The 16,908-nt window shown below is 40.2% G+C and overlaps 1 protein-coding gene across 1 annotated transcript; it reads right to left on the reverse strand.

The window, feature by feature from the left end:
• Window positions 1-2,527: 2,527 nt before the first annotated feature.
• Window positions 2,528-12,659, reverse strand: LOC140587755 (uncharacterized). The gene is made up of 6 exons (XM_072709282.1): window positions 12,538-12,659; window positions 12,350-12,393; window positions 9,791-10,828; window positions 9,335-9,511; window positions 2,912-8,479; window positions 2,528-2,569 (listed from the first exon to the last, which is right to left on the reverse strand). The coding sequence occupies exons 3-6, from the start codon at window positions 10,826-10,828 to the stop codon at window positions 2,528-2,530; spliced, it is 6,825 nt and encodes a 2,274-aa protein (XP_072565383.1). The 5' UTR covers window positions 12,350-12,393; window positions 12,538-12,659.
• Window positions 12,660-16,908: the final 4,249 nt, after the last annotated feature.

Below are 16,908 nucleotides of genomic sequence, written 5' to 3' on the forward strand. Positions count from 1 at the left end.
AATAAACATCCACAAGCAACAGCACATTTTACTCAAAGTACCTTTGCTGTCAGACTATAGTGTGTGGAGATGATTTCTGGTGCATTTCACTTCAGGTATCTGTGTGTAGTTCATACTGTCTGTGTGCAGTCTCTGAGTTCTTTAGAGAACGCTTTGCTTGTCGACAAAATGGGCGCAGGGAAACTTGATGTGGTGAGTATGGTGTCACTGATATGAAGATAAGGCACTGGAAAAGAGAGTAAAACCAGAAAGTTGCATGTCAGCCAATCAGACACTTGCAGATGTAAAGTAAAACTACTTCACAGACAAAATAATCTTTCAAAGAGGTAAACTCACCAGGCCAGCCCATCTGATTGTTCCAATGTACTAGGCAGTGTGATGTGTTAACGAAACTTGATGTGGTGGGCATGGGGTCAGTGTCATCAACAGCAGGCACTGGAAAAGATTAAAAGATTAAAAGCATAAACTGCTATGTAAGTTAGACAAACACTGACAGAGTAAAACTAGAAGTACACCAAAGAGGAAGAAACCTCTGAAAAAGGCAAACTCACAAGGTCAGTGCCTGGTCCTCTGGTCATGTAGCATTAAGTGTGATGTGTCACACTCCCAATGTACAGCTGTATGATGGAGGATGCAGTATAGCAGAGCTTCAACAGAGAGATGTGCCTTAGCTTGATCATCAGGGAAGCACATGACAGTTGTGCCTTAGTGACCTGAGGTTATACATAGGAGAAGGCAGGTTAAAATCTGAAATATAACAATGTAGTAGGGATTTCTGACAATACTTAGTTACCCAATTTATAAGCTCATACACTGCAAACTGGTATGTTTTAAATAACATGCCCATGTTAAGTGAGAAACTGTCACTCACGCACCTTTGCTTTGCCCACCCAGTCATGGCACATCCACTGTGTCTAGATGAATGTCTCACACACACTGCCCAGCTTTCCCACTTAGATTTTAGGTCATGCACATGTATGACTGTTTAGTGTTACTTCATTTTAGCTGTTTGAAGAAACACACAAAACATACACATTACTCCAAAAATTGCATCATATACATGTTACCATAATACAGTCAGTGTACATATGTCCAACATTTCCTTTTAGAGTGTGAAAGTACACTGTACAACACTATACAGACATACGTTAGTATATGGTCTTACCTTAGCCCATAGATGTCTGTGCCTGTTCGCCCTTTCACCATTCTTTTCAATTGAAGCCTTGCTCTGTGAAATTCTATGTCTTTTTAGCATGTTTTGCAGTACAAGACATTAGTTTGGTACTGTCTACATCTGATGGTACTTCTTCATTTCCTTACATTTAATTCATTGTAATTATATATTCTATGTTATATAAACAACTACACATTTACATTTTCCAAGTGTGTGGTGCTGTGTAAAGAGGTTCAGTGCACTGTACTGGCCCACAACACAACATTTCAATATAGGCAACAATGCATTTCATGAATAGTCAATTATATGACACGACATCTAAAATTGTTTATGTTTTTGTGGAAAATTCATACCATCAACAAGTTTGGCATACTGCTGTTGTGAGGCACTTGACAGAGCACATTACCTCCCTTTTCCAAGCCCATGTCGCGTCCTCTGTGCTAATTTTCCACTAGCCCCTACCCCCACCCCCAGTGCCAGGTGCCCCATCCTCCCCTGCTTCCCGCCCAGCCCCAGCCCTAACCCTAGGCCCCCTGTCCCAGAAGCTGAAGCCCAACACCCCTGTCCTAAGATTAGCCTATGCTTAGTGGTAGCTAATATGTTATATACAAAACTACACATTTACATTTTTGAAAGGTGTGGTGCTTTGTAAAGAGGTTCAGTGCACTGTACTGGCCCACAACATAGAATTTCTATGTACGCAAGAATAATTTTTATGAATAGTCAATTATATTGCAGGATATCTAAAATTCCTTTTTTTTCATTTATAGCATTTCAAAATTTTGGGATACTGCTGTTGTGAGGTACTTCACAGAGCACATTACCTCCCTTTTCAAAGCCTACATTGCTTGCTCTGTCCTAATCTTCCACTAGCCCCCACACCAACCCCCAGTACCAGGTGCCCCATCCTAGCCGCCTTATGCCTAGCTCTAGTGACCCTCCCGTAACCTTAGTCCTATGCCTAATGGTAACCCAATCAGCCCACCTCAGACTACTCCCCAGCAACAGGCTGCCATGTCCAGCCTTAGTCACCCCTGCCTCAGCCCTAGTGCCAGCTCACTGAAGCTCAGCCACAGCCCCCTAAAGCATGGTGCCAGACTGCAGGCCCAGCAGCAGTCACCTCAAGGTTGACCCCAACCCCCAAAGCCCAACATCAGCCTCAGGCTAAATGCCAAGCCCTGAAACACCAGTTCCACTGCTAAACTCTGAGGCCCAGTTGCAGCCTTCTGAAGGCCAGCCCCAGTCCTAGCCCCCCACAGCCTACTGGCAACCCCAGTGGTAGCTACTGATGGCTAGCCCCAGGCCTAACCCCTAAAGCTTGGCACCAGGACAAACCTCCCTGCCAACCCCCCCTTAGGACAGCCACAGCCCCAGTCGCAGTGCCAGCCTCCCTCCCTGCAGCACAAAATTTATGTTTCTTACTGATAATATCTTTCATACAGTTTCTTATAGATAATGTAGCACTACACATTTATGATGGCTGAAATACGTCGGCATTGCTGAAACAAAAATTCTGTTAGTCAAAATGTCTTTCACATACACATGATCAATCAAAGTGCCTTTCCCAGTGGTTGCTTCTTTCACAAGTTGAGCATACCCATGTTCTTCCATAAAATTAGCAATTGTACTTACTGCCAAATGATTTACTGCATGACAATTTTTTTTGTTTTTTTATACAGTTTCTTATAGATAATGTAGCACTACACATTCATGATGGCTGAAATACGTCGGCATTACTGAAACAGAGATGCTGTTAGTCACAATGTCTTTCACATACACATGATCAATCAAAGTGCCTTTCCCAGTGGTTGCTTCTTTGACAAGTTGAGCATACCCATGTTCTTCCATAAAATTAGCAATTGTACTTACATGCAAAAGATTTTCATTGAAGTCGCCCATGATGATTTTCCCACCTTCCACACTGTCCAACCGAGTGATCAACTGCATCAGGTTCTTCTGAAAGATTGTCAGATTATACGAGGGTGGTCTGTATAGTACGAAGACTGTTGTTCTTAGTAGGCCCACACTGAACTGCACACACTCAATGTTGACACACTGCACATCAGTCACAGTACAGTTGGTATGTTCTTTATAATACAAACCCACACCACCATGTTGTTGCTTCTTCAGTTCTGCAAAGATAGCATCACTACCATCATATGCCTGATGTCTGGGCTTCCCATGGTATGAAAATCCAGGCAGCTGTACATCTTCTGTGTCTTCCTCCAAATTTAACCATGTCTCTGTCAAGCAGATGATATCAGCTTCCATATACCTTCTGTCTTGCTTTAGGTCATCCAGGTGACATGTAAGTCCTTCAACATTATGTAGGAGAATTTTGCATGATGATGGCACTTCCATGACAGGCTCAATAAACACAGGCATGCTTTGCATTGCAGTCTCAATGTCTTGTTTTGCATATATAGCAGTCTCCTTAAAGTCTTCTATTATGAGGCCTTCCAGAGAAGTCACACGGCTTAATGCTACATACGCTTGTCCAGCTGCAAATATCTTCTTTAGTGATACAACAGCCTTATCCACTGTCAGACCTTGTACTTTGTGTACTGTACAAGCCCAAGCTAATTTCAACGGAAACTGCCGTCGTGTTCCACCACTGTTTGTCACTCTCTCCTCCTCTGGTTTGATTCGTGTAGCTTTGTCCAACCCTGCTTTTAGGCATGGCTTCTTTCCTCTGAGCAACTTTCCAGCTGCTTCGTTATCAAACGTGATGTATATCTCTGATGGAAAATCCTCATCAGTATCAAAGCAGATGTCACTGACTGTACCAAATGCACCATTTACCAGGCCGTCTGAAACATCAATGTTTTTCAGCAGCATTACTCGTGCATTGACACCTACATGTAGTGATTCTAGGAGACATGTCTTCTGAACATTGGCATGATGTCCATGTTTCCTTTCCAGTCTGCCAGTTGCAGCAACCCTTTCAAAATCCTGTGCATGAATGATGACATGGTCTGAGCATATATTCCGCAGCATACGGTAGTTATGCTGATCAACTTCGTCATTGGTTGCATAAATATGAAGAGCAGTACTGTCTTGTCCTTCGCCTGTCAGACATTGTTTCAGCATAGCGATGTCTTCCTCCAGCATTGCATCACCCCTTTTGCGTTTCCTTAGTCGATTCAGCAACTGTGCAAACTCCATATCTTTCTGTCTCATAATTTCAGTCAGCTCCACCATAGCAAAATGATTCTGCCATAGATTCACACCTTTACCCTTAGTATACAAAGCTTTCCCTTTCACAGGACAAAGCTGGTAGAAATCTCCAACAGCAATGATTGAAACATTTCCAAAAGCAGAATAATCTCCAATTTGTTTGATTTGTCTTAATCTGCCATGAATATACGCAAGCAGCTTGTGATCAACCATTGAAATTTCATCTATAATCAATATCTGCAGGTTTCCCAGTTCAGCTCTCAATGAATTTATTTTTTCATCTCCAAGTGGTTCATATGGCAACTTTACATCTGTTGCAATATGGAAACAGGTGTGTATCGTTGCAGCTTTTATGTTGTAAGCACTAACTCCAGTTGGAGCAGTCAGTAACACATGGGCCTCATCTGGATTATGTGACAACTGACGCAAGATATGAGCTGCCTCATACTGTATTGCTTTGATCAAGACAGACTTGCCCACACCTCCAGGTCCAGATATGAATACATGAAATGGTTCTGGGTTTTCACCACGTGCCTTCTGTAAGCACCAGTTTCGTATTTTGTAAAAGATCTCAGATTGCTTGTTATTCAGTGAGCGAAGCAAAGCCAAGGCTTCCTGCTTGGACATACCACAAGGATTGTCATGCAACATATAGCGACTCAGTCTTGGTAACAAATCTGGTATCTCATCACGTTGTTCTCTCATTTCTGGTGTAATGTTGGATTTGCCGGCAAGACACTCTAACCGTTCACGTTCAGTCTCTGGACAAATCTCTGCCCAAGCATCTTCCAATGCACCATGCAGCTGTAGATCTTCCTGAGCTTTGTCTATTGCACGTGATTCCTTTTCAAAACTTGACATGTTTGACTCCACAACCAGTTTCACTGAATGCAATTCATCATCAAGAAACTTAACACAACCAATCTCATAGAATTCCTGGTAAGTGCCAAAAGTAGAAGGTTTTAACTGTGCATCGAAATAATGTGGCAGAAAAAGTTGCAAAATGCTGTGGTAATATTTTTCTGGATCCTTTGTGGGTGAAAAGCGAGCATACCGAACAACAGCTGCATCTGTGCGTGTCCTTTTTTTCACAAATCCTAATTTTCTGTCCAACTGCACACTTCCAGGGCATGAGCTTTGAGACTTACATAGTATTCTGTACTCAGATGCAAATCTCGCCAGGCACATTCCTGCAAACACTTCTGTTTCTGGTCTGGCTTTATATCTATCAGTGATACTGTTCATCCAAATTCCTTGTTCATCATCATTCTCACACTCAGCTTTCTTCCGTATGATGTTCAATGGAAGGCTCATTTTTACCACATTTTCTCCAGTTGGGATAAACTGCACCTTCCGTGATCCCTCTTTCAACCTCATGTTAGTCAGACGATAAACACTTTCTTGAGCTGAAACTTCACGATTGTGTAGGAAAACACTGCCAAGTTGCCGAAGAGCTTCTTTTGCATCAAGGTTACCTTGCTGGGTGGCCTCTTTCTGAGCATTTGCCAGTAGCAGTCCCATCTCTCTCTCAGCTTTGGAAATATAAGAAATGATGTACACAATACATGAATATGCATCAACCACAAACTGAATGTCCATGTTTGCATTCCAACAGCGTAAAAGGTCTCTGTTATATTGGTTCACCCACACTTCACATGGTCTCCTCTTAAGAACAATGGTAGTTTTCTTTGTGATTCTTGAGTACGCAGCTTCAAATATTTCCTGACTGATACCAATTGTACTAAATAAGCAATCAACAGAGTCATAGTTGGCCTCAGGGTTTAGAACAGCATCCTTCACTTTTTTCATTATAGCATCTGCTACCTCTTTTTTCAGGGGCTGTCCGTCTGTCTCACCATCTCCAAGTTTGCATGATGACACAAATGTTCTGTTGCTTGGAGGACGTGGGAAATTGAATCTACAAGTTTTCCCTTTTTTCTTGCATGTTTTTGAGTGCTTCTTACTATGTTGCTGTACACTACATACAATTTCATGCATTTCATCATTACCCTCTGGCATTTCACATGTCACATAGTGATCAATGAAAGCTGATACTTCATCTTCATCATCTTTGCCAACCTTAGGTGCATCTTCCACCCAAAACAAACAGTGAGTGTGAGGTGATCCCCGTTGCTGAAATTCTATTCTGTAGAAATAGTCAAGTATTTTGCCAATGGGTTGTGCTTCTGACATTATGACATCTTTCAGAAAGCAGTGGAATCGATAGTCAAACATTCTAGCAGCTGTCACAGGATTGTTTTTCAACAGTGCACACCTTTCTGACCAGTCGAGCTCAGCACTTGATGCATCTATGCCGTCTTGTTTGAAGATTGCTGTCATCAGTTCTGTCCAACGTAAATCAGCTGAAGAAAAGGAGCAAAACCATGTGGGAATACCAAGCTGTCTTACCATCGCAAACAAATCTTTCTGAACACTTTGCCAAAAAACAGGGGTGCCTCTGATTGGTCTTAGAAATTTATAACCTTCATCAAAATTGAACATCTTTTGTAGAGACTCCTTATTTGTCAAAGTTTCTGATGTGACAGGACACCTATCCCGTGCATCATAGCCTTTTCTCACAGCAATTGACACATTTGACACAACCTGCTGAAGCTCAGACAAATACTGCCCATAAAATATATAGTCTAAGTTTTTTCCAAAACGTCCATCTGCATTAAGAATTCTTGTATTTAAATACCTACACAGTGTCAGTTTTTCCTTCTTTCTGTCATGAAAAGTACCTGTTCCTTTTGGGAAAAGGACTGGAAAACATTTAGCTTCATTTGACTCATCAGTTAGAAGCCTCACTGGATTGTTTCCTTCTGCAGGTGCCATAGACATGATTCCATCAAAGTGCTGATCCAAGATCTCTTGTGCTATGTCTACAGGTTGAAGACACGTATCCATATACATGCCATGTTGTTGTCTATCCTGCAGAGTTTCATCCATTTCCTCATCCTCCATGTTATTTTCATTACAGTCTTCATTTGCATGTATGTCACTTACATCACCAGGTATTTCTTTAGTTTTCTGCAGGGGATTGATCCAGTCATTGTTGAACTCCACATTGCTGTAAAATTTGTTATTCTCTGTAAGATACACCAAAGCCTTCTTTATTTTTTCTGGATGCACAAATTCATATTTGTAATGCCCTTTGTAAGTTAACTTCCGCTTCAACTTTACACGTATCATAAGGTCATCATTGTTGACTCTTGGTAAAACTTCAGCTACATTTGGAACACTAGATGGGACACAAGTCACAGGACCATGAACACCATTTTGTCCACCTTTTGGCAAAGAAACAATTCTCATGAAAGGAATATGTATAGCAATCAGATGCTGTTCCAGTGAATTTAGACGCTGTAACTCTACAGGGACTGGGTCTAAAGCTAGATTGTTTGCAACACTCTCTGCTGGCAGTTTTCCATCAAGAATCTTTCTGTGACACGTGTGGCAGATCCACAAGGAACCTCTAGGGCCAATAACACTGCTACAATCATCAGAACACATATCTACACAATTATGCAAGTATGTCTCAGTTATACACTGTGATGCCACTAACGCAATTGCCTGTGATTTTTTGAAGTACTCATCTTTCTTGCAAATCAGAACTTGGTATTTAAATAGCATTCGATGACACACTGAACAAATGTATTCTGGGCCTTTAGTTATTTTCTGTCTAAACTGTTTAATCACATACTTAATGTCTTTTCTGTTATCCTTCTCTTTACTCCGTTTTCCAGTATTTCTGCTTTTCACTGCGGTGGCATAACAGCTATCTGTCTTATATCTATTACTGCAACTTTGCTTCTGAGCTGATTGGTATACTGGATTACAATGGTAGGCTTCAAATTTCTGTTTCTTCACAGCTTCTCTGTAACTTTCATTTGTGGCATGCTTACTAACCATAAAGTCTTTTACACGTTGCCTGTGTTCAATGTCAGTTGCATACTTCTGCACACTTGACTGCTTCATACGGTGCCTGTGTTCAGTGTCTGTTGCATACTTAATCACACTTGACTGCTTCACACGTTGCCTGTGTTCAGTGTCTGTCGCATACTTGCTCACACTTGACTGCTGCACACGTTGCCTATGTTCATTATCTGTCGCATACTTGCTCACACTCGACTGCTGCACACGTTGCCTATGTTCATTATCTGTCGCATACTTACTCACACTTGACTGCTGTATATGTTTGCGGTGACCTAAGTCTGTTGCATACTTACTTACACTTGACTGTTTCACATGTTCTCTGTACACTTCATCCTCATGGTAGCGCTTTATGCTTCTCTCAAGTTGTTCCTCCTTGTACACCATACTTTCTTCATACCGTCTTTTGCCTCGTTCCAGTTTTCGTCGACTTGATGCCATTTCAGATGGTGTGTTGTGAATTTCAGAGCATCGTGTGGCACAACTCTCAGTATCACGCCCTTTCACACAAGTTACAGCCTCATAGTGTGACTCATTACAATGTTTCAGGTATATACCTCTCGGATCAGAACCAATACATGTGGAGTACTTCAACCATTTGTTATTGGAGTATGTGAAAATATGCACACCAAGCAGATCAGCAGCAGCTTGAATCTCTACCTCAGATGCCCAAGTACCAACATATTTCATCCGTGATGCAGTGACATACTCAGTGACAGAAGAGTGACCTTCCCTAAGACAAGCAACATACCTGGATTGATTTTTTAGTATGTGACCAACAACAGCACGTCTAATTTTCCTGTGTTCTTTCTCATTTCCAGTAATAGCAAAAGCCAGAGATCTGAAAAAGCAGTTACCATCACCAGTAATAGGCACCATTCTGCAAGGGTCACCCATTGGAAACTGTGCAGCCATGTTTACATCACCATGATCAATGTACACCACACCAAGCTTACAGGAAAGGCTTCTTTGCTGCTGTGTTGTCAAAGGACTGAACAAAAACTGCTCACTGCATAACTCACTGATAAATACTACATCACCTTCATTACTCACATGCATATCAACCTCAGGTTCTGCATCGTCTGTCACATTTGGCCTTACCACACCATATTCGCTCTCTGACATGCTGGCAAACTGCTGGACTCTGGTCACTGAGGAGTCACCGTCTGGATGGTCTGACATGCTGGTAGGCTGGTTGAGACTGGTGACTGAGGAGTTACCATCTGGATGCTGGTGCAGGATGCTTCGACTGGTCACACTCACAGCTGTAATCTCAAACTGTTCCCCTGTTGCATCTAAAGACAGTCCTAGGGTATTCACATGGTCTAGCAAAGAATCTATGGTAAAGTGGTACACCAATATACTTCTGCCTGATGCATCGCTTGCTCCATCTCCTCGTCGGGAATGGGAGTCGATCACCACATACCATGACCCTTGCTTAATGATGGCACATGTATTAACTTTAAGAGTAAAAAGACATGCATCATACTGTGAGAATACTTTTCTTACCGCTTGATCAGCTGACATGAGAATGTTGCACATATCTCCATATTCGCTCACACCAAACAAGCCAACAAACATGTCATCATGGTAGTTTATTTCAAATTTATCACCATTCAATGTGTACTCAGTTGGTAGATCTCTCACAAACAGATACCCAGAAGCATCTTGAATTCTCCCAGCATCTCTGATGGTAGTGTAGAGGTCATCTCCATTCAGCAGTACTTGATCAATGTCTGTGACTGACCAGCTTAAAACGTTCTTTATCTTACACATTAGTATGGCAATCAAACTATTAGCAACACATTGCTTGTTCCTGTTAACACCAAATTGTGGGTGTCCTTGATGGAAGGAGCCTCTCACAGTACGTGCCTGAGGAAAATGAGGAGATGCACAGATATTTACAGGGTTCAGATGCTGCTCTTGATCAACGGTACATTCAAATTTTGCCAAGGGTTTTGCCAGAGGAATTGCCAAGGAGTTTGCCAGAGGAATTGCCAGAGGAATTGCCAGAGGAATTGCCAGAGGAATTGCCAAGGAGTTTGCCAGAGGAATTGCCAAAGAATTAGATGGTCGCATGGATGGTAATATAGATGGTCGCATGGATGGTAATATAGCTGCAGCCTTTCTTTTTTGAGGCGGCTGCAAAACCTCGTCATCAGTCAAAGCCTTGTCTTTATAAAGAGAAGGTATAAACAAATTGTCATCAGTCCTACAAATGGCACCCAGGGTGGGAACCTGGTGGTCATGGCTCGTCGGGCAAGTCACAGTCAGGATCTTTTTGGTATTCCAGTAGGGGGGAAAAGAAATAACCCCGTCAGTCATAGCCATGACAGAGTCAGGCCGCGGCTGTGCGGCCTGCTCAGGTTGTTGGTCGTGGCTCGTCGGGAAAGTCACAGTCGTGATCTTTTTGGTATTCCGGTAGGGGGGAAAAGACGTAACCCCGTCATCAGTCATAGCCACATCAAAACTATCAGCAGCTCGCCGCCGGTCCATCAGCCTCTTCTTCGCTGCTGCTGAACGCTTGGACGCCTTGGTGCGAGGCATCTGCAAATGAACAAGGGGGGGGACACAACACAAGGCACACCTGCTTACAACCTTACTTTGCACTGACATCTCAATTATACGTCCTAATAGCTAGGGATGTACACTTGTAATTTAAAATCACAGGTTCAAATCCCCAAGCAAGGTACCACTGAGTTACCCTCAGCAAAGTACCACCTCGAACAACTGCTCGAATGATGCATCTGTCAAGTTGTTCCTCCTTGGATGTAACTTCATAGCATCTTCTCTTCTGCCAGTTTCCAACAGTGTTCCATACGGGTTACATGTAGAAGACATTTTATGGTCGTGCAGTGTGTGGTGACTCAGTAATTATCAGTTATCACAAAACTAATTTTGATTGATATGTATTAAAACAATTACAATGCTGTTCTTCTGTGAGAACTATGTACACTAACACAACTCGGCTACTTAGAATCAGTGATGCAGCTAAATTAATATTGAAGTGTATGGACAGTGAACCACAATTTACACAATAAACATTTTATGAAATGCTTTAATGATGCATCTGTCAAGTTGTTCCTCCTTGGATGGAACTTCATAGCGTCTTCTCTTCTGCCAGTTCCCAACAGTGTTCCATATGGGTTACATGTAGAAGATATTTTATGGTTGTGCAGTGTGTGGTGACTCAGTAATTATCAGTTATCACAAAACTAAGTTTAATTGATATGCATTACTTAAAGCAATTACAATGCTGTTTTTCTGTGAGAACTATGTTCTATATCTCAGCTACTTAGAAACAGTGATGCAGCTAAATCAATATTGAAGTGTCTGGACAGTAAACCACAATTTACACACTAAACATTTTATGAAGCATTACAATCCTTATCCTACAATCAATCTCTCACATGACTTTCATTGTTAAAATGACACACTTACCTGTGAAGTCACACTGCAAAACAATATTACACAAGCTTCACCTCAACACTAACTGATGGGTTTCTCACATGTATTTCAATTTTTCCTGTCACTACAATGCAATTTATTACAAATGCTACAAATTACTAATCTCACAGACACAAATATACCTTAAAATCAATATCATGGCCATTTACCATATTGGGGAAAAAGCACCTCTGCCACTATATATTCAATGTCCTGTTGCATAAACAACTCTGTTAATTTTTATGTTTTAAATTGAATTTAAGTAAGCACTTTTTTTTTTTACACAGCATGTACCTACAGTACAGAAAAGTCTTCGTACTAGTGTAGCACAAACTAAAACCGTACGTTCCTTTAAATCAGACCTAGATAAGATTAACAACTATAACATATTAAACAATAACAATTACCTATAAAATACTATGCTTCTCTTCCTATAGCAAATGCATTTAGAGCATACTGCTGAAGTATGGAATAGTCTTCCAGGTAGTAAATTGTAACCCAAAACCCTGGGTTACCTTGAATCAGATAGATAAGATTTTAACAACTAACATATTAAGCTTCTATTTCTATAGCTAACTGATGTAGTGGCAATGCTAACTTCTCCAAGTGCACAAAGCATACCGTTTATCACTTTCTCCTTGGAAATGTCTTTCTCCAGCAGAAATCTGTAGAGAAAAGTGACAGACGACTTTCATAGCATCAACATTTCTCAATAGTCAGTCTTTATTGAAAACACCATGTACATTTGAAACCTTCTCCACAGTCATTCTCAAACAACTGGTGGTAGACAGCAGCTTCAAAATATTCACCTTTGATCCCTCTGTCGTCAGACCTCTTGAAAGTCTATAAAGACAAGATGTATGACTTAACTGACATGTGTATACATTTCATTAGTATACGAAACATGGATACCACAAACATTTTTTTACTGTAGCATTCCAAGCAGTCCTTTAACATCAAGTTTCTTTCATAATGGCTTACATTACTAGTAAAATACATATTACATTTTTACTGTAAAATATACGCAGTAAATTCACATCGACTGAGCAGAATGACAAAAGTGCACCCTACAAACATCGCTGCGATGTAATGCAGCCTCACATACATTTGTTTCACACCGGTCTGTATCTGTTTTCGTACTGTTACAGTTCCTAAACACGCAGGCATGGCTCCTTGCCGGTTAATTCTGTCGGTATTTACCGTGAACTGCTGCAGTAGTAACTAAGCAGTCATTGCCTTACTTTACAGGTCTATAACTACGACGTAACCACTACGGACGTTTAGCATGCAACTTACGGTAATACCGTAATGGACTGCTGCCGAATCGTTATCGGCTGCATTGCAAAATATGTTACTTTAAAATATATGGCTACATAGATGGGGATAGAGTAAAGCGCCTTCAGACAATTTAATGTTGTGAACCAAATAAAAGTATATTTAATTGTAAATTGATAACCGGATAGTGATCACATTGAAGATTTCAATATTAAGATTCTTCGTCACATACATAGATATAACAAGTACAACATGCAGTGAAATAAACCCTGACCAATCTAAAGACTGTGCAAAACGACATAGAGTAAAAAAATACAAAATGTACGACTTGTATTCCGTACATGTGCGCATGCTCAGCAAAAACAAGACACCTAAAATGGCCGACACGGAAACCGCTCTGTGGCGCATTTAATATTACAATTTAATTTAAAAAAATCTACCGTAATTATAAATGTTAAAACAGAAAAGTACGACATGCCACAGCGTTTAAAACATACTTTGCGCTTCTGAAACAACATTAATTTTGACCACTTACACGTGATTTACTGTTGCCACATCCTTGTCTGCTACTTTACAAAATATATTACTTTAAAACGTAAGCGTACAAGAACGAGGATAATGTAAAGCGCAAATGTAAAACACACCTAAAATGGCCGCCACAGAAACAGCTCTGTGGCGCATTTCACTACCTAAACAAAGGCTTACCCTGCTTAAACACTATTGCCCAACACCTAACAAAAATATGTTGTAAAAAACTGACGACCACAAAATTAATCACCTATAATTAAAAAAAAGCAAAGCGTCAACAAACTAATAAAAGCATTGAATATGTAGCGACTTACCTCTTCCAAATCCAGAAATAAAATGCACAGGACAAGCCTTGCTTCAGATGAGCGTGGTCACTTACGTCAGCCAATCAAACCGGTAAAAACAAGTACCCGTCTTTCTGTCAACCTACCTCAGGCGAAACCAAGACACAAAATGGTCGCCACTAAAAACGGCTATTCTGAAGTAATGTTTAATCAGCTTACCACTTTATGAAGTTATTTCTTTACGCTAAATTATACAGACTTAACTTTTCATTGAGCAGCAAACCTTTAACATACAAGTAAAGACAAAGTTTCCTAACAAAGAACATAACCAAACTCTAAAAGACAAAACTAGAGAATTACTACTGCGACACTAACCAAGTAGTATAACAGTGAAACTTTGCGCGCCGTTATGCTTCATTTGTTTTAATAACCACGAAATAAAAATTATCAAATTTCAATGACACAGAAGCATTTCAAGCATGAGCTAAATTTTTCAAAATACATTACTTTTTCCTTTACCAGGACGACGTCGTATGCCACATAAGTATACCTTACACAATGGGCCAAATGTTACTAAAGGAAAATAAACTTTAACCAGAGATACGTCTATCGTAATTAAAAATGATAAAATATAAAAGCATGCCACACACAGAGACACAGCGTTTAAAACATGCTCTGCGCTTGTGTACGAAAATTAATGTTATCCATTTACACGTTATTTACTGCTGCCGAATACTTACCGGCTGCACTACGAAATATATCATGTTAAAACATAGGTGTGTATGATCGGGGATACTATAAAGCGCTTACGCACAATTTAATGTTATAACAGTGCGCTATACAAAAGAAATGGACTGAATAAAACTACATTTCCGCAGAAGTCCCATTTCATTGATAACTACACGGTTATTCCATTCTATTTTTACTGCGTATATGTGCACATACTTAAGAAACACATAAAACATAAAATGGCCCCCATAAAAACAGCTATTCGTTGCGCATTTAACAATACATAAAAAGACGCTTACGCGGCTCAAACACCATTGCCTCAAACCGAACTAAAAACATTTTTTTTTCAAAACTTTACCACAAAATAAACCACCTACAATGAGAAACAGCAGTCAACAAACGAATAAAAATATACCATTACAAAAATGTAGCATCTTACCTCTTGCAAATCCAGAAATAAAATGTAGCCTACAGGACAAACCTTGCTTCAGACCTGGGAGTGGTCACGTACGTCAACCAATCAAAACCGTAAAAACAGGTCCCTGTAACAGCCACCTTAGCAAATTCAGCTGAATTGTACTTATTTCTGAAAAACCTTCAAATAATTCTTACCTTTCCCTTCCCCTGAGTCCATATTTTTAATTTCCTTTCATTTTTCGCCTATTTGCCTGGTACAACATTATCAGACTTCATTTACACATAAGTATTGAATACCATTTATCAAATGGATACATTTACATGTCTATTTCAATCAAACAGCTAAATCTCACGCATTCTTCATCGAATCCTCACAAAATTTGACCGACTAATTTAGCACTGGCCCAAAGACAGACCATCCATCTTTCGTGCTAATTAGTCAAACGGGGGCACTATGGCCAGCGTCTATATATGTCTATAACACCCACCTTATGCAGCTGAAATGTCCTTATTTTTCATCAAACATTCAAAGATTAATCACTTTTCCCTTTATCTAAGACCACATTGTTAATTGGACTTCAGGGGAATTAAAGATCACAATTATAGTCCAAAACGTTTAAAAGTTATATCCAAAAACGTATCTTAATATTTGGCCTAATGCTGGCGCTACAGTAATGGATGCATTGATTCCAAATTCAGTGACGACATTTTGTGGCTTACCCTGTAGCACTATGTGAAATTTGAAAGGTGAACATTGAAGCAAATTGGTGTCATGTGCAAAATACTTAAATTATAAATAAAATCCAATATGGCACTCGCATGTATTAGGGGGACATTAAAATTCCCAAAAATGTGCCTCGGCCATGCCCCACAATTACAACACATAATGTTTATTTTTCTACAACATCAACAGTGATTACCAAAAATTTATATTTCCTCATGGTCGCGCCCCCTATTTGTGCTCTAAAATTTTTCTTCTTTTTTTTTGTTAATGCCCTCAGCATTGGGTCCGAAGTTTGTATTTTGAATTTACTTTTCATATCTCAAACTTTTTGTGACGTATGGCGTACGCTTGGGTGAAGTAAGACAATTAATCGTTCAATAAGTTATGTTTTCTATTTACAACATTGCCTGATGTAAATGGTTACTTGTTGCTACAGAAAACCTTCAATACTAAAATGATAATAAGCTGACGTCTATGATGTATATGTTCGACGGCTCAGGCAGATACTACAAAGTGCTTCATTCGTTAGGTCAAAAGTATATCTTGGGTGTCTGAAAGCACAACAGTGGAAAGACATGTGGACAGCTAAGACGACACACACATTTACAGTAGGAGTTTTTCTTTAAAGTCTATAGAAATTAATATGTGGTGTTTCGCTAGTTCTGCACTGCTTCTAGCTCTGGCAGCTGCGTAGTTTTCCTGCACTTAACTTTGTCTCCTCTCGAGATTTTCGCTCGGCTTTTGCCGAGTTTGGCGCCTTTTACTACTCTCGCGACTTTTCAGTGTCTATTTTTGTGCCTTCTGCCGCCTTATAGTCTGACACTTCACAGTGCACAGAAACCTTTAGTTGTATCACTCTGCAGCTATGGCCAGCCCTGCGAAGATCGCAAAGGACGACTTTGAAACATTGGAGGGCTTCTTGCACTCCGTCTCACCAAATCTTGTATCCAAACGAAATTCAAAATATTTTACTGCGCTGCTGCAAACCAGCAGAGATAATTTTCACAAAGTTGTCTGCTTTTCTGCAGAAAAGCAGACATCTTTTACTCAGGCCTCTAAAAACAAGACTGCAGTGAGGCTCACCAACGTGAAGCGAAGCATAAGTAAGTCTTAATTTTCTTAAAATTTACAGAAAACAGAACAGGACGATGTGCTTCATATGAAGTGCCCATTTAGCCTAAATAAAGGTGGTGTTTACTCGTTGTTTATGTTTTCTAGGCTTC

Source organism: Paramormyrops kingsleyae, chromosome 2, assembly GCF_048594095.1.
Source record: "Paramormyrops kingsleyae isolate MSU_618 chromosome 2, PKINGS_0.4, whole genome shotgun sequence".
In the NCBI taxonomy this organism is placed as follows: Eukaryota; Metazoa; Chordata; class Actinopteri; order Osteoglossiformes; family Mormyridae; genus Paramormyrops; species Paramormyrops kingsleyae.

Bases quoted from the DNA above. Each gene is read 5' to 3' on its own strand.
- LOC140587755 (XM_072709282.1), bottom strand. From the start codon at position 10,828: ATGCCTCGCACCAAGGCGTCCAAGCGTTCAGCAGCAGCGAAGAAGAGG. The intron at 9,512-9,790 runs GTAAGAAAAGTA...ATCCTGCACCAG, and splicing joins TCATGTCAGCTGATCAAGCG to CATCCAGATGGTAACTCCTC. The intron at 2,570-2,911 runs GTAATGCCGACG...TTTGTGCTGCAG, and splicing joins CTAACAGCATCTCTGTTTCA to GGAGGGAGGCTGGCACTGCG.